Source organism: Bos grunniens, chromosome 4 (assembly GCF_055505025.1).
Source record: "Bos grunniens cultivar Pamir isolate PY7600 chromosome 4, Bosgru_T2T1.0, whole genome shotgun sequence".
In the NCBI taxonomy this organism is placed as follows: Eukaryota; Metazoa; Chordata; class Mammalia; order Artiodactyla; family Bovidae; genus Bos; species Bos grunniens.
The window spans coordinates 2,793,060-2,816,532 of NC_141168.1; the positions used below are offsets into that span (position 1 = coordinate 2,793,060).

At 44.9% G+C, this 23,473-nt stretch overlaps 1 protein-coding gene across 14 annotated transcripts in view; it reads right to left on the bottom strand.

Moving 5' to 3' along the window:
• The window catches only part of RBM33 (RNA binding motif protein 33), a 111,249-nt gene that overhangs the window by 47,891 nt on the left and 39,885 nt on the right, over positions 1–23,473 (bottom strand). For 11 of the 14 annotated variants that reach the window (XR_015163071.1, XM_086398133.1, XM_086398132.1 and 8 more), the window contains 4 exons: positions 21,533–21,704; positions 15,756–15,964; positions 11,290–11,578; positions 7,686–7,744 (listed from right to left, as the gene is read on the bottom strand). Coding sequence is in view for 13 of the 14 variants with exons in the window: in XM_086398133.1 (XP_086254259.1) it covers positions 7,686–7,744; positions 11,290–11,578; positions 15,756–15,964; positions 21,533–21,704 (729 nt within the window). In the remaining variant the exon portion in view is untranslated. The remainder of the gene's footprint in view (positions 1–7,685; positions 7,745–11,289; positions 11,579–15,755; positions 15,965–21,532; positions 21,705–23,473) is intronic. The other 3 variants (XM_086398124.1, XM_086398131.1, XM_086398130.1) reach the window with 1 other exon arrangement.

Below are 23,473 nucleotides of genomic sequence, written 5' to 3' on the forward strand. Positions count from 1 at the left end.
TCAACTTACCAGATGCAATTATCTTTCTCCAGTTTACTGAGGTGTGTTTTAATATTTTCAGAAAAAAGGAGAAGGTTCAGCACGATCAAGAGACTCAGACTGACCTGGTTCCAATCCTACCTCCTGCACCAGTTATGTGAACTTGAACCTTTTACCCTTTCCAAGACTCAGTTTCTCTATCTGTAAAGTGGAGAAAATGATACCCTCTTAAGGTTGTGGAATGCAAGCTTTGCACAAAATCTGGTATACTGTAATTACTCAATGATACTCTTCATTTTCCACTGACCAATCAGTCACTAGTACGTGCTCCAGAAAGACGGTATTTCCTCACTGAATCAAGGACTGAGCACAGCAGCAGGACCAGCTCCATGGACTGAAAGCATGCAGCCTGTTTCAAAACTCTCATCTGAACGTATCTGCCATGTGGCTCACAACCCGCCCTCCTAACTACCCACTCTGACCACAGAGAATTCTGGCCAAACAGCAACTGGGGAGACTAACGGGGGCACACTGCACAAGGAGTACTGCTGGTCCGTGCAGGAGGACAGCCCCTGGCTGCTGTGACAAGGGGTACACGTGTCTCCAACGCACTGCGCTGCGTGCAGGAAGCAGGACCCACAACGAAGCCCGGCACGCGATTCCCTTCACCCACATTTTCAGAAGCAGAAGCCAGATGAGGGTCTGCCAGGGGCTGGGCTGGGAGAGGGCTGCCTACAAGAGGCGGCACACAATGTCGTCTGGGGAGACAGAACTCCTGTCTACGGCAGTGGTGACGCTCCTGTGTGTAGCTGTGAAAGATCAGACTGTGCATCAAAAGGACTAAATTTCACAAGTTAAAAAAAAAAAAAAAAAACCTCTAGTCTTTTGTAAGAAGCGCTTTCAGGGACTTTAAAATAAGGTCACTTTCGAAATTTATCTGAAAAGAACTATGGCTCTTCAAGGACTCCAGGAAAAATAACATTAATTTAAAAAATGGTATGTTTTGCAGGAGAAATCAGTAAAAATAGGACAGAGATTTTCTTTGCACAGAAGTCATTCTAAGACTTTGAAAATTTGTGCTATTGTATTTCATTGGCTGAATTATTAAATTACAGATGGACAAGTCATACTCAAAGTTTAAGTCTACTCTACAATGGAACTATATATCTCGGGATTTATGAAAGGTATTCAACTCAATTTGACGTTCTTACTTAGCCCAAAATTAAATAAAATAGTATATCACACTTTAACAGTGCAGTTTTTACACTGAGACTTAATGGCTTGACTTGATCTCTTGAGTATTCCTATGGGATCCCAGGTTTGTTAAGAATCCACCTGCCAATGCAGGAGGTGCAAGAGATCCTCTGGAGAAGGAAATGGCAACCCACTGCGGTATTCTTGCCTGGGAAATCCCATGGACAGAGGAGCCTGGTGGGCTACAGTCCATGGGATCACAAGGAGTTCAGACTGAGCACACCTGCGTACTCCCTGCCTTCGCGCTACGGGTGTGGACTCGCACCACCGTCTCTCCACTCAGCACACACAATGCACGCTGACAGGGCACGCAGTCAAGTCCACGGGGCGCTCAGCTTTATAGCCACCATATTTAATAGCTGTTACCACAGTGCTAAGCTGCTCCTGTTACTGCTGCAGATGGGAATTCACTGATATGATTAAATTTGATGGTATGATAATGTATGGTAATCATGATTAATCAGAAACCCACTAGCAAATGGAGGATGTTGGGTATTATGTCACCTGCATTTTAAAATGCATTCTCGTGCTGCAAGCCTGACAATGTCTGACAGCGGGAAGAGTCTCCTCCCACAGCTGCCTGCTACTACTCACAGATCTGATCAGAGAAAATGCCCGTCATGACTTCCCCATCTTAAGTGCTAATAATTACAGAGCATTGAAGGCAAGTTGTAAAAACAGTGAGGGTTCAAAAGAAAGACTTCTTTTTCCTAGATGGAATAAAGTCTGGATTCACATCTGCAAGGGCTGTAATCAGAAAGAAATGTAATTTGATGCAGCAGTCTCATCAAACATGATTTGCATGAAACGCCATATAAAACACATCCAGAAGTGTCAATCACCACCACCTGATACCAGGCCCCCTGCTCCATGGAAGCACAGCGCAGTCAGACCCACCTGAGAGGTGCTGGAATCACACGGGAGACACAAATCTCAGCCCCAGGTATCGGGGTCTACCTCACAAAGGCATCACTAAGAAGACTAATTCAAGCTCGGCATGCTAGTCCTTTCTGAACTTAACTTAGTTTTAATTTAAACAAAGATCACTAGGAAATTATTCAGCAGCCAAATTACTAAGTATTTAACTAGCTACCCTGAAATACCAGCCTTGACAGAAACACCAATGCAAAATGAATGAATAGGTTTTAAAATACCCTAAGTCAAGAATCTTCACAATGGGAGTTAAAATTTATCCATACGCTTTATCTGACACTGAAAATAAATTACATTAGCAAAATCTCAAAGCAACACTTCTGAAAATATCATTAATCAACACTCCAGTGTTACTTTAAGTGGACAAACTTTTAAAAACAACAAATCTGAGGACAAATACATAAATGAATAACCATACTTACAGATAAGGAAAGGACTTAAAACTTTAATGACAAAAACATCAGAGACAGCCTCTGTGGAAAGAGAAACCTATGAAACTAACGTGTAAAACACAGATGTTGGAACTCAGAACAGAATTCTAACAGACACAGAAACACAAGCCTACTTGCAGAAAGGTGAACAGTCTCCCCAGCCCCACTCCCCTGCAAAAACAAAACAAAAGAGAAAACCACACTGTCCTGCAAAATCCCACTCAAAGGTCCTGGCAGGAACGGAAACACTTCAGGAGCAGACTGGGGCACGGTAGGTGGCTAGATGCCAGGACTGGACAGGACAGAAGGAGCTGAAAGGGAGGAGGGACCGACAGGCATTCTGAATTCCTGAGCACACGCTCTCTTCCTGTGTCTGTCCGCGATTGTAAGCAGTCACTACTTCCAAGGCACATTTTACATTCAGCAGATTAATATTCTGATATGAAAGTAAGCATGAAAAGGATTCATTCTCTGATATGTGTGCTATCAACTGAGACATATTATAGTTTAAAAAAAGATTCACAATTCTGACCTGAAAAAATAAAATAGTCCTGGGAATAAAGGCTTAAGTGAGAAGAAAGCACTAATGGCTATATCTGTAACTAAAATTAAATACGTGAATCTAATTTTTAGACAGAAACCTAAATGACAAAGCACTTCACTAAATCCCATGCACGAAGGAATGAAGGAAAAACACCGTCTGGACAGAGGCTGACTTGACACAAGGCGCGCTGGCTCGCTGCTGAGAGCTTGAGCGGGAGTTTCCAAAACGATCAAAAGGAAGGCATCCCTTTCTTAGGATATTACTTTGACATTCAAATCTTTGTTTTTAGAAAATGTTTATTCAATTCTATAAATAAAATTCATTAACAGGAAATTAAAATATTAGTGTTGCTACACTAAGCGTAGCTTGTGTGTGCTCACTCACTCAGGCATGTCCGACTCCTTGACCTCACGGGCTGTAGCCCGCCAGGCCCCTAGAGTTCTCTCTAATTGTTTAATTCTAAGACTGCAGGTATTATCACTTAGTACAGTTTCTAGGCACACTAGTGCTAAATTGAGAATTCTCAAGTTTTTACAAAACTGTCCAACAAAATAGACTATTAAGAAAGTAAAATTGAGGACTTCCCTGGTGACCCAGGAGTTAAAACTCCCCCTGCCAATGTAGGGGACACGGGCTCGATCCCCGGTCTGGGAAGACCCCACATGCTGCAGGGAAGCCCATGTGCCACAACGAGTGAGCCCCTGCTCAGAGCCCGAGGCCACACTACTGAGCCTGCATGCCCAGAGCCCGCGCTACCAAACGAGAGGAGCCACTGCAACGAGAAGCCTCCACTCACCGCGTGCCCAGAGCCCGCGCTACCAAACGAGAGAAGCCACTGCAACGAGAAGCCTCCACTCACCGCGTGCCCAGAGCCCGTGCTACCAAACAAGAGGAGCCACTGCAACGAGAAGCCTCCACTCACCGCAACTAGAGAAAGCCTATGCGTATCATCAAAGACACAGCACAGCCCGAAACAAAGTTTTAAGAACAAGAGAAAGTAAAGTTTACTAGTGTTGAGAGAGGAGAAGGAATACCTTCACATTTATACCAACTGTATCCTAATCCCGTTAAAATCTGAAAACCTAGAGCTACTTCCAACTACTGTCTGCCTTTTTTACTCTCTAGTCAACTGATACACCTGAATTCTTGTACAGTTAAATGTGGATTATGGAATTCTACTGTGCAAAAGATATACCCCTTCTCTATACTGTTTCACACAGGTGCCTAATAAACAGCAAGGCAGCACACAGTCACATCCCTGCACACACGCACTGAACAACTATTCATCTGGACTTGGGCACACGAGGTCCGGGGTCAGACTGGTTCCACTGAGCACAAGATGACTGGGACTCTACAGAGACATGAATCTGCTTCTCACACAAGACGAGTAAGCATACGAAGCTGTCCAGGAGCAGAGCAATGGAAATTCATTAAAGGGGTTTAGGCAGGGGAAAGACAAAGTCAAAATGCACTTTGCTTTGCTTGACACAATCTGTAATTCAAATCTTTATCCTGTGTAGCAAGAAAGCACACTGATTCACACAGACCCTATGATGAAACTGAAGCTAGCCTTCCTAACATATGTTTTATCAATTGGTGTGTGTGTGGTCACTTTACAAAGCAAAATTCAGTTTAACAAATAAAGACTAAACTCCTCTATCGAAAAGAACCAAGAAAGAGCCCGCAGGGTACACTGCCATCAGTAGGAAATCCCCAAGGGGCTTTCTCAAGCCCCAACAGTATTCTCTCTTCAGGAGGAAACTAGGCTTTGTGGGCCTGTGCTCATACGCTTTATGGTTTAAGGACTAGCACTATCCAGAACACTCAGCACATGAGAGACGAAGTGGTCACGAAACCACATCTACATTGACTAAAAAACCAAGCAGAATCGATGAGTAGAAAAGGAAAGAAATAATGTTACTCAAAAAAGATAAACGCACCCCAATGTTCACAGCAGCAGTATTTACAGCCGCCAAGACTGGAAGCAACCTAAATGTGCACCAACAGATGAATGGATAAGGAAGACGTATATACATGTACACACACAATGGAATAGTACTTTGCCATAAAAAAGAACATTTTGCCATCTGCAGCAATGTAGGTGGATGTGGAGGATATTAAGCTAAGTGAAATAAATCAAACAGAGAAAGACAAATACTGTGCGAAATCACATATATGTGGAATCTAAAAAATACAACTAGTGAATGTAACAGAAAAGCAGCAGACTCACAAATATGGAGAATAAGCCAGTGCTTACAAGGCAGAGGGTGGCAGGGATGGAATAAGGGTGGGAGAGTGGGGGATACAAACCGCTGGGTATAACATAGGTTCAGGGATATATTGGACAACAAGGGGAATATATCCAAAACTTGGAAATAACTGTAAAAGAAAAATAACTTTTAAAATTATATAAAAATTGATACTCATTAAGATGTTTTAAAACTAAAAAAAAATCTGGTGTATGTAAAACAACAGGAGCCAGTCTAGAGTTAGCCTCCTTCCCAGTAATAATTTGAAGCACTTCAGAAAAAACCCTCTGTTGTAACTTAATCTGCCTGCCAGTGCAGGAGATGCAGGTTCAATCCCTGAATTGGGACGATCCCCTGGAGAAGGGGACTGCTACTCATTCAAGTTTTCTGGCCTGGAGAATCCCATGGACAGAGGGGCCTGGCAGGCTACAGTCCACAGGGTGCAAAGAGTCAGACACAACTGAGCACGCAGTTTAAGAACCAGCACTGGGGCTTAAAGACACATGTTAAATGGCAGTAACTATTTCTCAAATTACATCACACATATGACTAACCTCTAGCCTGTTTCCCATCATCTGTACACATAACCCACCTTAAAAATAACAAAACATTACACCTCGCAAAAACTGCTCCAAGGGCAGTTCAGTAATATTTACCATCCTCAGAGTATTATATAACTTTTAGTTTAATTTCTCACAAATTATTTTATTATCCTCTTTGTAATGACTTCAAGTAATACAAGGTTTCTTTTAGTATCAGATACAAATGTTTGCACAACTGAAATTATAAGTAGCTGAAAACTGCAAATGATTATTCTAATTTTATATTTACACACAACCCTGCTTTATAATTTTAAACTACATTTGCTTTCATCAAATTTTATCTCGGCATTTCTAATAAACTATAAACACAAAATCAATTATGATTCTAATGCAAAAGCTCACAACCCTGAAAATAAGAAAAACTACATTTTAAAAAATGTTAGTGCTTTATAATAACTAGCAGTTAAATTATTCACCAAACACACATATTTACCCTTGAGTAATGAAATTAATACATCCTAACTATTTAGACACCTGTTTCAAGCAAGGATCTGTGCTCAATAAATGTCACCTAATTTTTAAAATAACTAGATTTTAGAACTTATCAGTTAATTTTTTAAAATTAGCTAATAAAGCATATGAAACCAGTAAGAATCAGTTCTAGAAATAATATGATGTCATAAAGATTAACTACAAATCAAGAAAGTTCCTAAAAAATATTCTGAACCTTTAAATCCAATACTGTCTTTTTGAATAATCATCTGACTACACATTGAGATCTTTCATTTATGACCCACATAAACATGGTAGCTGCTGCTGCTGCTGCTGCTGCTGCTAAGTCGCTTCAGTCGTGTCCGACTCTGTGCGACCCCAGAGACGGCAGCCCACCAGGCTTCCCGTCCCTGGGATTCTCCAGGCAAAAACACTGGAGTGGGTTAACATGGTAGCTACTACTGAGGATCAAAGCTAGGGTCAAACAGGTCATTTAGGTATTTCCAGGAAATCAGATTATTTAGCATCAACAAAACTACATCTGTTTTATATACAAACTAAAATGTTATGGTCTGGTCCTTTTTTTTTTCTCAAATTGTTCTTAGAACACATTCTCACTGATTTAATAAAACTATGAACTAACTACAAATCAAACAAAAAGTCAAATAAAATGAAATTTATTTATTTAAATGGATAACTATTTAATGGACATTTTTCTTCTAATTAAAACATTATCAGAAGAATGGATAAAATTATGGGAACACAGGAAAGTGGGGCGAGGGTGTCTTAAAGATACTTTAAAAAGAAAACCCGCATTTTTAAAATATAAAACCAATGGCTCATGAAGACCTTTGCGCTTGTTTTTTTAAACAAGTAGACATCTCATTATTACTCCCTAAAATGGCATACACACACTCACACTCCCCCAAGTGCACAAATGGCTCCACACACAAGATAATAAAGGCCCTTCCTCACCTAACATAAGGCAACAATAAAATCAAAATTCACATTCTTTAAGACAAAAGGCATTCTACTGATGATCCTGATTCAACAATTTTACAGTTAAACAAAATTAATTCCATTCTCAAAAATCCATTGACCTTAAGCTTTTAACAAACATTTTCCACTGCAAAAATTATTGTCAATATTTACAAATCCTTAAACTTATATTTGGCTGGCACCACTTGTATTTGCCGTATTAATATTTCCTGGTAAATGTGTGCTCATCCCTACGAGAGCAGAAGGAGCAGCTGCTACTCACTGGGAATCTCTGGGGTCCCACCGCAGGTCTCGGCTGGCTCGGGACTGGCAGCAAGGGCACTGTGAGGAAAACAGCACTCGTTACACTTGGCTTTACCTGAACCCGCCAGGAGAGGAGCACAGCACACCGAGCGCCACACGGAACACACACGTGCACAACACGCTAGGTTTACACTTAAGCAAAGGCTGCATGTTTGTACTGATACGATTCCATAAAGGGACGGGGAGAGAACTTTTGTCTTCAGTGTACAACAGCACAAGCAGAAGCTTCCATTTCAACGGTGAATTCTTACTTAGAATTAAAATACTCCGCACCAGAGAAGATATTATTCCTCTACAGTAAGAAACCTCCTTTGTTTCCGACATCCATATGCAGGTGATCCAGGGTATCTAATCCGAGTTACATTTTCCGACGCCCATTGAACACAAATTTATATCCCAATCCTCCAGGCTCATAAGGGAGGGAGGTGGGAGACGAGTGAAGCGGGCAGAGAAGAAAACGCACACGCACAGTGTGGCTATCTGTGCCGGCTGCTGTGACGCAGGACAACCGACCCGACAGCCTGCCACGCCGAGACCTGTCGTCTGTGTGTTTCAAGAGGCACAGTTCCAGCAACTTGCCAGAACAGTGTCAAATAGTTTCAAAAACAGGGAAAAGGCCAGATGCTAGCTCCACACCCTGCATGTTTAAGCTGTTTCATACACGAGCCTTATACTGATTTTGATTTGGGAGGTAAAAAAATCCCCTCGCAAGAGGTGCCCACTCTATGGTAGCATGCTAACCCCTCCATTAAAATGTCCTGCCAGACGCGTCCAGGAAGATTTCGGACGGCCAGGTGCAAGGGCTGAAGGGCAGCCCCTTCTCAGCTTCACACCCCGGAATCTTCCTCACAAGGACTTCGGAAGGTCATGTGGAAATGCACCTTTAAAGAAGTGATGGAGGGAAAATGAGGTCACGGGGGCAGGGCAGGGGCCCTGATCCAACATGACCAATGTGCTTATAAGAGAAGATCAAACACAGACAGACACAAAGGGATACCATGGAGAACTCAGCAAGAACAATGTAACAGCATTTAGTTTTAATTTGAAAAAGTTCTGGTAAATCAGCACCACAGAAGTAATACAGCTTAAAAGTCAATCAACATTATTTTTAAAATAGAGCACTAAGATAAACTATTTTTTGCTTATTATGATTAAGCAAAGAAATCGGTACATTAGACTTCTGATTAAGATCACACTTCTCCCTACCTGCTTCCTCCTCCGCTGTGAACAGGAGACAATTTACAACCTGTAATGCTAAGAGACCGTTCCAGCTGAACCTTGAACTCTTTACATTTGGCATTTAATAGTTATATCCCACACTGTCCCATGAATTAATGGACTAGGTTTTCAATTTTAATACTGAAAATCTCAAAAACATGTTAAATTTCCAACAAAACTGGTTGATTACAATATGATAAAACACTCTTCATCCTTGAAAAGAAAGTAGGTGCTATCAAAGGTATGCACACATCTTTTTAATTTTTTAAAACACCTTTTGACTGTGTGAGGCTGAGAATCACTGGGTTACTCTATCTTTTGCGTACAGGAGACAACTAGACAACCAGTCTCTCTCAAGAACAACAGTGGTTTTCTATTTAACTAAGCACAGTCAAGCTGCTGTTTCCAGAGCTGCCCCAGCCCTGAGACCTGCATGTTCTCCATGACCTTACACCACCTCAACCTTCCCGCCTCACTCCCTCCATGACCCTAACCTCCCGACTGCAGAACCCCACAAACATCTCCTGGCCCCTTATCATCATACACTCCATGGCCTTCACTGTGAGCAAGACGCCTCCTCTACTGCTTCGTCAACAGCCTAACTCCAGCAACTCCAATGCTGTCTAGGCTACACCTGACGCAGAAAGGGGAGTGTGGTTGGAGAGAACCATGCAGGTGGCCAGGTCTATCCAAGCTCATGGCCGACAGCTCCAGGGGGTGCTAGGGCTGCCCAGTACTCCCACTCTCCGGCTCCCCAACGTCCATCTTGGCAACGTCCATCTTGTATCATCCCTGTCAATACAATCGTCTCCCACGCTTGCACCCCGTTCCCGCTCAAGCCCACCTCAATGAGGCGTGTACCGCCACCACATCACCAAAAGCACCCTGCCTGAACCCCACAGACCCGGCGACTGTGGGCCCAGCACCCAGCCTGCAGCCCGCCCCCAGCCGCCCGAGCACTGGGCTCCCCCTCCCTGCAGACCCCCACCCTGGCATGTCACGTGCCCCAGGTTCCAGGCCCCAGGTCCATCGAGATGCCACAGAGCCCCACTCCAGCTCCGCACCCAGACCTCGTCTGCACGCTTCCTGGTCACCTCACCCCGACACGCGCGCCTGCGTGTCTAGGTGTCTCCAGCACAGCGCTCGCGGTCTCCCCTGAAAACCTGCTGGGCCTCCAGCGCGCTCCGTGACAGCAACCCCGCCCTCCAGCGCTCGGGCCCCTTCAGCGTCGCTGCGTCTTCTCTCCCGTCCACACTCAGCCCATCCATCAGTCCTGCCCTGAGGCACGCCCGGCTCCTGACCCGGGCCACTGCACTCACCTCCCCACTCAACACCTGGTTTCCACCCCTGCCGCTCACGAGCCCACTCTCAACACAGCAGCAAGAACAACCCTTGTCAAACACACAGCGACGATGCTATTCCTGTGCTCAGACTCCTCTAATCACGGCCCACTTCATTCGGAACAAAAGCAAAGCTCTCAGGAGGCTCCCAGGTCTCACACGACAAGGCTCCGCATTTCTCTCCACCGCTGCACTCCACTAATTGTCACCTGGTCTCTCTTTAGTTACCTGAACACAAAAGGCACAGCCTCGTCAGAAAGAGGCGCCTCTGCGCCGGCCGGCCCCTCTGCCTGGAAGACCCCTCCGCTGACAGGCACGGCAGCAGCCCCCGCCCCTTCGGGTCTTCCCTTCTCAGCGCAGTCGGCCCCGCCACCACAGGGCTCCCCTGCTCTCCTCAGCACTGCGCTTCCGTTCTCCAACGCGCCACACGGGGCCTTCATTCACCGTCTTCATGGCTCACTGTCGCTGCTAAGGTGCTAGATGACACCCACAGCAAGCGCTGACCGCTGTGTTCACCGGCAGATCTCCAACCCCACGGAGAACGGCGTCTGCCTCAACGCTGCGCTGAGCGGGTGCGTGAAGATACGCTCCGTGTCCACTGCTCAGAACTAGTCTCCTCGCTTGAGGAACGTGCGTCTGTGATCATACTATCAGAACTGACCATGAACAGACGGGTGTGCACCTCTGGAACTCAAAAAAGCAGCGCGAGTGGCACCTGAGGGGACAGGCCCTTGGCACTCAGCCCCACCAGGAAGTGACGAGGAGGGCCACCCAGAGCCCTCCACAGTGGCCTCTAAGGCCCTGCGCCTTTGCCGCACGCTCGCAATGCCCTCCCCGGAGCACCGTGACAGGAGACACACAAGCTGAGAGGAGCCTGACCCGGCAGCCGGCATGCATGTGAGCAGTGGGAAGGACTCGGGGAGCCCCCGGAGTCCTTATGGACCTGGAAGTGATAACGGACTAGGCAGTCACCTGGAACTTGACCACAGCAAAGGAGACACGTACCTTGAACGGGCGTCACCACGGCCCCTTTGAAGTGGGGGTTGATGTGTATGTTCTTGGGCTGCTGTGGGGTCACGGGAGGAGGGGTCATCATCACCCGGGGGGCCTCGATCTGGGGCGGCATGTGCATCCCCTGCGGAGGGGACGGGTGGTGCGGGTGCTGCAGGGGCAGCAGGGGCTGGAGCTGCTGCTGCTGGAACAGACTGCGGATCGGCTGCTGCGGAGGCGGTGGCGGTGGTGGCGGGGGCGGTGGCTGAGGCTGTGGAGGAGGAATTAATCTTGGAGAGTACGTCTAAAACCACCAAAAGAGACAAAGTCACAACAATCAACACTTACAAGGAAAAATGCCAGTGCCTTACAGATTTCACACTGACTGCACTGTAAGAGTTGACTCAGAAGTAAGTTTATTAGTAACAAACGTATAGAACAGCAGGATAAATGAGCTGCTCCACCTGCTCACAGTTATGGCTACCGTCTGACGACGAGAGCCAAAATCAGGACAAAGAGGGAAGACCGCAGCCCCCGAACATAACGCATAGATTCCAAAAGGGAAAAACTGCAGCTCAACCATCAGAACTGCCTGCCACGAGCCACGCATTGTGGGCGGAGCACAAGCTGCCTGGGCGGGCCCACTCCTCCTCCAGAAAGCCTAAGAGACAGGCGGGCAGTGCAGGGGCAGCCCCGCTAGAGAGCAGGTGGCAGAGAGGGCCAAGGGCTCCCAGAGGGGAGGGACAGTTCCTGAGAAGGTGGCCTCTGAACCAGGAAGGAGGGGAAGGAGCCAGGCAAGCGGTGGAACGGCATCGCCTGAGAGCAGCGGAGGCGGAACACACGCCCGGAGGCGCACTCGTGGGCCAGCGTGGCTGCAGCCACATTCGAAGATCGGAGGGTGCTAGAGTGGGAACACACACCCTCTGTGTGGTCAAGGATCTCGGGGTTACTTAGCGCAACAGTCTTGAGAGAGGAGGAGACCCCCACCACAGCCTCAAGAGCACTGGGCCTCCTCCCCTCCGCCGGTGTCTTAAGCACGCGCTGACAGGTCTGTATGTGGAGTAACTCACCGCCAACAAGCCTACGAAGCCGGCCCGTCGTGATCCTCCTCGCGGCTGGCAAGCAGAGGAGCAGAGAACCTGGTTCCACAAGCCCTGCCTATGAGCACTCATCCAACCGGCCGCACAGGGCGGCAGAGGCGACAGGCTGCCACCAGCCAGGGCACCCTGCACACTGGTCGCCTGGGATGACGCCAGACTTCAGAGGCTTCTGAATTCCATTCCGGAGCCTCTACAGTGTCTGATGACGATGACTAACAGTGTGTGACAGACGAGGGGAAAGGGGACAGAAGAAGACGGACCATTTAACAGGCTACAGACGCCGGGAGCTAAAGGAAAGAAACAGCCGTGGTCTGAGAATTTTGAAACCCAAGTGTGCACGACCTTGTCGAACCTGTCCTTCCTCGGGGAGGGCTTTCCTGAAGATGCAGAGCTAGCATAAATCCATGGGCACACATGCTCCCAGAGACTGGTCCGTTCCCTCCTCTGAGGCACGGCATCTGTACCGTGCATAGCTGTGCGTAAAGCAGCCTCTTCCATCCCATCAGCACTGAATCCGCACGGGCAGCGCGCTGACAGAGGGGCAGCTTAACTAAACCTGAACTCAACCGGGAAAGCACACAGGGCAGGGCCCCGCACTCGACCACGCGAAGGACTTTTAAGGAGATCACATGTTCTAAACAAGGGGAATTTAGAGCCTGGGCAACAGCCATGCAGAGAAGCCCAGGGCAGCTAGGAAATGAAGAAACTGAGCTGGCAAGAGGTGCAGGCTAGAGACCCAGACTCATGTGGAGAGAGCAGATGGCAGGAAGGACAATGTTGCCGAGTGAGAGCTCTGATCAGAAACTGGCCTGAGGACAATGCAGCCAAAGAAACAGGAGAGAGAGAAGGGGCCCCGTTGGAAGAGATGAGACTACACCCCAATCTCAAGACACTCAAAGTAAGAGAGGCTCAAGAAAGGAGCTCACAGGTGACGCCCAAGGGCCCAGAGAGCAGTCTACTAGGACAGACTGCAAAGGTGAGGAGGCGATCCTCAGAGCACGCTCGGGAGCGGCAGGAGCAAAGTGCCAGCGCCAACAGATGGACCAAGGAGAAAACAGACACAAGCAGAGCCACGGCAGAAAAGGAGCCGGAGACACAGACGGCTCTGGGCTGGGGTGCGGCCGGGACCAAGGTGGACATGAGCAGAGCAAGGTTAAGGCCATGCCAGAAAGCCGTGACTGCTTCAGCAACCTGCAGCTTTAAAATACCACTGCTAGCAAAGATGCACGTACAGCTCACAGGCCAAGGCTCCGGCAGGCGGAGTCGGGCCGGCAGTAGGTTGAGCCCGCTAGCACCTAGGGAATTCCAAACACGATGTTGCTGTCAGGAGGGACTTGGGCCAACTGACACTTGGGTAACACTTCTAAAGCACTCAGGGCTCCCAGTTGAGCCTCTCTATCTGGGTAAGAAAGTAGGGAGTTCAGTTATTTTTCCAGGATCATGGAGGAACAGCTATGTAAAAACTCGTCACCTACTGGCTGTTTCCCCGCTTCGGAGGCCAAAATCATGGAGCTGGCAGTTCAACACACACAATGCAACTTGGGGGCGAGGACGCAAGATGGGGAAGAAAAGGAAAAAACTGAAGGGCCAATCTTCCTGTTATCAGAGAAGCTTAAAAACAAATGGGTATGAGCAGAGAGCAGCTATCAGTATCATCAATCTCTTTATGCCGTGATCAACCCACCAGCCTTTCTTCCCTGTTCACTGAAATTAGAATTCTCATGCAAAAACAGTATATCACCTTTTCTATTTTGTTATTTCACAAATGAATGCCTACTAAAACACAATTTTCTACTCCGAGGTCAGGTGTGATTTTCCCCTACACGCACGTAATAATGTAGGAGGGTAGATAGTGCAAACACATATTTACATTAAATAAATCTGTCCTTGAAGACTAACTTCTGAAGGAAAAATTGTAAAATACTACAGTTAACTGAAAGAACAACAACCCCAAAAAAACCACTACACTTCCTGTCTTTGTTCCTGAGAAATTCAAACGAAGCTGAAATTACAATTACATGATTTAGTCCTAAATTATGAAAATTTTTAATGGATATGACAATCTCCATTTCTATGGAGAGGAGATGACAGTTATTTGTAAGAGAAACTGCTACATTTAAGGAAAAACCTATGGTAAGCAGATTATAAGAAAAAATATTTTATAAAATACACCATTATGGCTAGATTCTCAATGTAACACAGTCTGTGTTTTCAGGATGGTGTTCACAGGAGCAGCGCCCCTCCACCAGCAGAAGAGACGAGCAAGGTTCCTGTGTGGTTTAACCCGTGGAAGACATCAGCTCTCTCACTGATTCTTTCTTCCTCAGTACTGGCAAAGAATCAGTCTTCACCACCTCAATACTAGAAGACTGGATTTTTAAGACCATATACTGGATGAGTTACAAGCTGGAATCAAGATTGCCAGAAGAAAAACCTTGGATATGCGGATGATACCACTCTAATTGAAGAAAGTGAAGTGGAACTAAAGAGTCTCTTGATGAGAATGAAGGAGAGTGAAAAAAAGCCGACTTAATACTCAATATTAAAAAACTAGGATTTTTTTGGCATCTGCTCCCATCACTTCATGGCAAATAGAAAGGGAAAAAGTGGAAGCAGTGACAGATTGCCTCTGCTTAGGCTCTAAAGTCACTGCGGATGGTGACTGCAGCCATGAAATTAGAAGACAATTGCTTCTTGGCAGGAAAGCTATGACAAACCCAGACTTAAAAGCAAAGACCACCTTGCTGACAAAGGTCTGTATAGTCAAGGCTTCTGTAAAGTCAAGACTATGGTCTTTCCAGTAGTCATGAACAGATGTGAGAGCTGGACAATAAAGAAGGCTGAGTGCCAAAGAACAAGTGCTTTCGAATTATGGTGCTGAAGAAGACTCTTAAGAGTCCCTTCGACTGTAAGGAGATCAAACCAGTCAATCTAAAAGGAAACCAACCCTAAATACTCATTGGAGGGACTGATGCTGAAGCTCCAATACTCTGGCTACATGATACAAAGAGCAGACTCAGCGGAAAAGACCCTGATGCTGGGAAAGATTGAAGAAGGCAGGAGGAGAAAGGGAGCACAGAGGAGGAGACGGTTGGATGGTATCACCGATTCAATGGACATGAACCCGGGTAAACTGCGTGAGATGGTTGAGGGACAGCGAAGCCTGGAGCGCTGCGGTCAGTGGGGTCACAAAGAGTCAGGCACCACTTCGCAACTGAACAACGAAATCATACCACAGGGTATAAAGAAACTTTAGCTGTGACGCCTTTTACTAAATTTTCATCTCAGACTAAGGCAAATGCAAAATACGAAACCCATACCAGAGAGAACTTTCCCTTGTTCTCAGCGTGCAGGCTCCCAGGACGGAGCTGAGCAACTCACCACCACAGGGGGCTGCGTGGGCAGCAGAGCGGGCCTGTGGTCCTTGGCGCGCCCCCGCTCGCTGCTCTCCCTCCTCTGGTCTCCAACGCCACGGCACAGGGACGCACCTCCTCTCCTTCCTCCCCGCCTGGAGCCGTACCGGCCCTGCTTGTGCTGTCGCTCCCTCTCTTCAAATTCAAGCAACGCAGCTTTGGCTTCTGCTGAAAGCTCTATTTGAAAAGATGCATATGTGTTAGATACCTTCAAAGAGGCGAAATCAGATCTATAGGGAGACACAAAATAAAACAAGTATGTGACAAGGAAACTCAGGATCAGCGGGTGCTTCACCAACATCAAACAACTCCACTTCAGCAGTAAGCAGCCGGGGGTAGGGTACAGAGACACCCGGACGCCATGAACGAGGCCTGTTACATGAAGACATGCTTCTTCTTTAACATACGAGGACCTCCTGTAAATCTGAATCTTCATTTGAGACCACTAAAATGTGCTGAGGAAAGCTAAAAAGGAGGAGCTGAAGAAGTTCAACCCAACCACCACTCCTCATCTGCTAGGCATCACGTTCTTTCACTGATGGCAGATGATGTTGGTCAAGACCTGGCTACCCCAGTAACCAGGACACTCGTCTATGCGAATCCAGTGTAAGTATTAATTCACAGTGGCACAGAGACTCAAAAATTAGAAATCACTGATTGTTCTGCTTTAAAAGCAAAACTACTAATAAAATCACTCTTAAGCCAAGTACTTAAATTTCATAAAGAACGGAAACTCATTTAGTACTACACCAAGCCAGATTTTCTGATTTATTTAAAAACAACACCAACTTTACTCTGTGCAGACAGACCTCCATCCATACCACCTGACAGGGAAGCTACAGCAAATGCGAGCAAAGCCACAGAACATGCCCTCCTCTCTGATCAATGCTATGGGGCCACAATCAAAGTTTCTGGCCCTACTCAGTAGGCACATTATTCTGAATTCTTAGAAGAAAAAGTAACTTATTCAAATACAGTTCTAAGCTATGATAATATATGCTCTATTAGTAAACACCTTTCAAAGATTTCACTGAATTCTACTAAGAAGCATTCCCATGCCTTCTTCCCGGAGAAGGCAATGGCACCCCACTCCAGTACTCTTGCCTGGAAAATTCCGTGGACGGAGGAGCCTGGTAGGCTGCTGTCTATGGGGTCGCATAGAGTCGGACACGACTGAGCGACTTCACTTTCACTTTTCACTTTCATGCATTGGAGAAGGAAATGGCAACCCGTTCCAGTGTTCTTGCCTGGAGAATCCCAGGGACGGGGGAGCCTGGTGGGCTGCCGTCTATAGTGTCGCACAGTCGGACACAACTGAAGCGCCTGAGCAGCATGCCTTCTTCCACAGCAGAGGGTACATTTTAAATATTACCAGTTTTTCTCCTACCTTGGATTCCATAATCATCTCCACACTCTTCCAAAGTCTCTAAGCCACATTTCATTTTCTGGAAATTGTTTCTAAGGTAACCCCCTTCCCTTCAAATGGATCTAGACTCCATTCCAAAGAAAATTTAATCTCCTCTTAACAAGCACAGACTTTTATTCTAATCTTGACTACATGACAGGTTCACATACACATTTTATGTGGTGAATCAGCAATTATTTTTCTAGTGGTCTAAGTGTCAAGATTAATTTCACTATCCCCAGTAATAAAATGGTTTCAAATGACATCTTTAATCAGCAAGTAAAAATGCATTCCTCCAATTGAGACAAGCTGTCACAAAAGGTCACCAAAATATGACAGGATGGAAATTACATTTGTAACTTCAACTGAAATGTTAATTTCTGCTTAAGTGTTTTCTGAACTTGGTCCATATTCCAAAGGAAAGAGATAAGAGTGTAATGTAACAAAGTTTTACATTGTGTTGTCCCCTTCTAAAATGTGCTTAAGAAAAACATATGTACCTAAAAATACTTTAACTAATACATAATGAATGTCTACAAAATACAGTTTATTTGGCAAAACAGAAACAACAAATGACAGTCTGAGGTTTTTATTTTTGGTTGTGGCTTTTTTTTAAATAAGATAATTGAATCAAGAAATTTTTGAAAACCTTGCAAATGCACGGACCATTGTGTAAACTGAAGGTAGTTATCTTACTGCTGGCACTAGTGATCTTAAATTGTTATTAATATATGAAAAAATTGTATGTTATTGCAGATGTTTATTTCTTTTCTCTATTGGAGTATTCTGCTGTATAAATACACAATTTGTATATCAATTAAAAAAAACTGTTTTCCCCAAAGATCATTTGCCTTAAGCAAAAGTAACCAAGGATATTATTTCAAGAGAACATTATGTGGGCCTAACAACAATGTTCTTCAGGCTAAAGCAATGAAACATAATTTAACGTATTACCTGTGCCCAGTGAAACTTGGAATACAGCAAAACCCAGCAGGGTACTTACAGATCACAAATTATAAAAGCCTAACTAAAATAAGCACAGCCTTTCGTTTTCCACTGGTACTGCTTCCAGAGAGAATCTGAGGTCCACCTCCTAGGGCAAAAGAACTGGCCCCTCTGAACCTCTGTGCTGACACTTCAGGGTAACTGGTCAGTGACACCCATGTTTTAGAGACGGCTTTTGACTTTGCCATTCAAAATAAATCTTTCTCTTACACATGCATGTTCTAGAAACCCTTTTCAACTGCATTCTGTGAGAGAATTAAGCCCTCATATCCTATGGGATCCTTTTTATATAATGAAAAACTTGTCTCTTAAGTATATAGTTTTGTATCCTTGGGAAAACTGATGATGTCACATTTTCTCTAAGGTATTTAATTCCCAGAATCCTCGTTGAGGACAGAAGCTCAGTACTTAAGATCATAACTCAGGTAACAGCCCAAAATTCTATGCCTAATCCAATATGAACTGAAAATACAGATCAACATCTGTGTCTCAGGCTCCATAATGGTCAAGACTGTCACAAATATGAATTACTTAAGGATGACATCATACATTTGAACGTGAAGAAGACTAAAAGTGACTGAATGCCCTTCCAGATTCTGAAGAGAACTCACTATTCCCAGGCCAGAGCATTATTTCATTCTTCTTTGTAGAGCAGAATGTTCTCAAAAGTAATCAATGGTATCACAAAATAACTGCCTTTATTTGTATTCAGAATGTTAAAAGAGATCAATTGTCAAGAAAAATCCATCACAGGAGATATACATACTCCGGTAGCAAGATATTTTAATCCCATTACAAAGAGTATGTGAGCAGCTTTACAGTCAAATCAATGCAAGCATCTGTATACAAAACCTGAAACTGGTGTTTCTATCACCAGGAGTACACAAAGTGATGAGTAAAAATTCATGGGAATATCTAGTATACCAAATACTATAGGAGCTTCTCTCTCTCAATGAATATTTTTCTTCTGTATAAAATTAACTTTTTGTTGGGGTGAGAGGTGTTAAGGAAACAAAGGAGCTCACTGCTTTAGGAAACCAAACTCTAAAATAGATAGAAAAATCATTTCTATACTGGGAATAATCCTAATTTTTCTAGAAAAATGAAAACCTGTTTTTAAACACGGAGCTTTCCTACTGCAGCTTTCCTACACGGGGCTTACAAATAGGGAACAGAGAAAGATACTTCTTTAGTGTCAATTTTATTTGCCCTATTATCTAGCCAAAGAATCACATTCTGCACAAATACATTTAAAGGCTTTTTCCTAACGTTTAAAAGAATGGTAAATGGTCGAACTGTTAATGCTTCAGCCACTCTTGCCTCTCCGCCCATATTTAAAGGGCCAACCTACCCATCAATAACCCTTTCCAGCTTCTTGTCTCAGAATGACATGACTATAGAACTAAGAAATGACTTAAAAAAAAAAAAAGCAACACAAATTATTTAATAAAAGAAGTACAAATGACCCTGTGAAGAACCAAATGAGGCAAAGATCCTGAAAAGAAAGGGACGCAGGGATAAAACAAGTACAAATTATGAACACAGGCAATTCAGACACTTCAGAACTTGTCAGTGCTTGGGTCAAGTTCAAGTGAACAGAGGCGAGATAACCGTAGCTGAGGATCAGGGGACAGGAGGAGCAGGGGCTCTGGGGGTGCAGAGAGGGTGATGTATAAAGTGTACCAGAGCCCATAAGCAGCTGGCTGCAGAGAGCAAAGGCCACCATTCCTAATGGTGTCCGAGAGCTGACTTCACACACTTAGAACATGCAGCTAACACTTATTAAGACATAACGTACAGCTCCCAGATTTATGTAATAAAGCCACAGCCCAGCTACACAGAAGCAGAAGGGACGCTCACCGCACCCCGCCCCTCGACGGCACTCTCCTTCCCTAACAAGCCGCAGCCACCGCTGTCTGTGAGCAGCGAGGGCGCCATCTTTCCCTTGCCCGTCTTACCCCAGTCCAAGACTGAGATGTCTGTTTCAATATGCTTGCTGTGTGACGCTGCCAATCACTCCTGATGACAACACTTTTCATTTTTTCCCATCCCCCTGTTTTAAGACCTAAGCTGGCTCCATCTCCTTTTACCCAAGGCCAACTTCTCAGCTCTTTCTTAGAAGCCTATATTGTACTGGTTCAAACCAACAAGCAACTTAATACCATAACCTGAGCAAAGTCCAGGGAAGAGCCTGGGCCAAAAGCTAGAAGCAGGAAACCAGAAGGGAAAGACAGAGAACACTAAGACTCCAGATCAATCTCTCCACAAACCTCACCTAGGGATGTAACATGGTAAGATGGGCTCACTACTATTACGATGTGCACCTTGAAAGCTTGGTGTTCTCACAGAGAATTCATTTCTGCCACTGCGAGACACATGCTCAGGCCTCCAACAGTAAGTGGCTACAAATAACGGTTTTACAAAGTAATAAAGGTAGTAACTGATTTTACTTTGACCAAGACCAGAGAACAGGTGTAATTCTCTGTTCTTCCACCCACCCACCCTACTCCTTGGAATACAGGACAGTAGCCCAGTGGTTCTGAAAGCATGGACTTTGGAGCAACAGGAACAACAATACCTGCAAACTCGTCAGAAATTCAACTTTCTTGGGCACTATCCTAAACCTACTGAATCGGAGCAGCTGAGAGTGCACCCAGAAGTATGCGTTTTAACAAGTCTTCTGGGGGATTCTGTTGCTCAAATTTGAGAACCACTGCTTTATTCCTTGCAGTGGGCACTGGAAAGAACTCCAGAAGAATGTGGGCAGGGTGAACACTGGAAAAGGCTCTGTTCAGCAGCAGCAGCCTGCTGTGGGTCTGCAACAGAACGACGTGCAACTGATGGTGCGACAGACAAGCCCTTTCCCTGAGCACTGAGCAGGGCGGCGCAGAGGAAAACACACACCGCAGACACGGCTGTAATGACACTAAAAGGCACAGAATGAAGCCCATCTGGCCCAAAAGGAGCCCTGGCAACCTGGGAAAGGCGAGACGCCCCTGCACCACCCGACATCATGTTCCCAGAGCCAGCCAGGAACCACGCGGCATGCAGGAGAGCAAGTCTAAGTCACAGACTACAAAAGGAAAACTATTTCAAAACAACAGATATTTTATTCAAACATTTTTTTAATCCAGAAGACAAGTCATTTTTATAGAGCGACTTTTACAGCACTATTAACTCAGCTCTCACCTCATACAGACCATCCACCTTCTGAACACCATGCATAACAATCTATAAAGTCAACTGTTTTTTATCTACTTCATTAATCGTAACAGTACTATACAGGAAGTTGAAATGGGAATGCAAGAGAATGTGAGACAGGTAAAAAATGTTACCCAAAGTTTCTGGAATGTTCCTTCTCTCTCTAGTTACATCTGAGAGCCTAATAATTGTTCCTTCTTTCCTTTCAGTTTTGAAACGTAATCGTCCAGATTCTTCATCATCATCATCTTCCTCATCTGACTCTTCTTTGATGTCCTTCTGCAGCTCCAAAGTCTCCATGCCTCCCTACATGGCAGACAGACAAAAGAGCAAGGAGGGAAAGTGAGCTCATACTCTTCTGAATTAAATACTGAACAACGGTTACGCATACACGTATGTGTACACGCACATAAAAGCTGTTTATAATTAAGACGTAAAAATACAGCACAATGTCCCATTTATAAAGCCATGAGAAACATTAAACTGATCCTAGGAGAAAAAACCTCTAATATTAAAAATTAACGACGTTAGAAAAAACTCAAATTCCTACTCCTAGTTAATACACACAGTCTTATACACTGTAACCACTCATACTTCTAAGAGAACAAACATGATTTCCAAACACCCGTGCTGGCCTAGACTCTAATTCAGATCTAAACAAAGTTCAGTATGTTAATTAAACTGACCCTAGAGTCCCTGAGCCTGATTTCAGCATAGAAGCCACCTGTGGCTCCCGTTAGATGACAGCACACTCCTGCCCACCAATAGGCCCCACATTTCCTGGCACTCCCGACCCCATCTACTCTGACTTTCAAGGCAGCCAAGTGCTCCGAATCCACTGTTGGGTCGCCTGGCTTCTCTGGTTCTCTCAGCCTGTACAATCTTTCCTGCATCATTTCTCACCCCTTTCTACTTCCTCCCACTGTCCAGGGTTTGTGAGTTACTACCTCTGGTTCAGACTATTAACCACTATTATTAACCAGAAGACTATTTTTTTTTCCATTCGCTTCACACCAAAACCAGTTTTCGGTTTGTTTGGTTTTTTTAAATTCATTTATTTATGGCTGTGCTGGGTCATCGTTGCCCTGCACAGGCCTTCTCTAGCTGTGGAGAGCGGGGGCGACCCTTCTGTTGCAGTACACACACTCGTCCTGTTACGGACGTGGGCTCTGGGGCACACGGGCTTCGGCAGTTGCGGCTCGCAGGTCCTGCAGCACAGGCTCAGCAGTTGTGGTACGTGGGCTTAACCGACCAGTAGCAAGTGGTTTGCAATTTGTGTGCCCTGCGTTGGCAGGCGGGTTCTTATCCACTGTGCCACCAGCCGAGTCCTTAAAACCAGTTTTTATCTTATATTTCATTATGTCAGGATTCCTACAAAAATTTTATTTAATCTAGTCCCAAACTAAAATAATTTATCAACAATTCTTACTGTATTAACTCATGTTCCGTCTGACACTGATCACTTTCATCTCATGTTAGATCTTAGTGCCCTATTGTCAGGTAATAAGACAGGTACCTACTGACGGCTAGATTCATTTATGCTTTTTGCAAACTTAAAAACTGCTCCTTTAGTCTCATCGCTCATAATTCTTACATGTCCTTTACTCTTAACAGAAACAAAAATGAACCACTTTACTAGAAAATGTGCAAGGGAAAGAAAATGATACAATCATTTTGGACTCTTTCCCCAACATTTTCTGCATAAAAAATGCACACATTCATTGCTATAAACCCTACAGTAGAGAATCAATGCCTGAAAATAAAATACTGAATATAAACTATAACTTTTAGCCTAATGATTGCAAAACCACCTTTCAGTATTCTGATACTCAGTATACTGTAGAATTTTAAAGCACCAGAACCTTGGCATTTTGTTGTTTTGCTGGTTTGATACCATTACTTCTGTCTGACTGAACATCTGAAACCACAGGAATGACGTGTGAGATGGACCCAGCTATGTGTGTGCTGCACTACACTCACACCGAGCAAAAAGTCAACTCATTTACAAAATACTCTTCTCCACCTCTTAATGCTCCAGAGCAGTGCTTCTCAAATTGAAGGTTTATATTCATCAC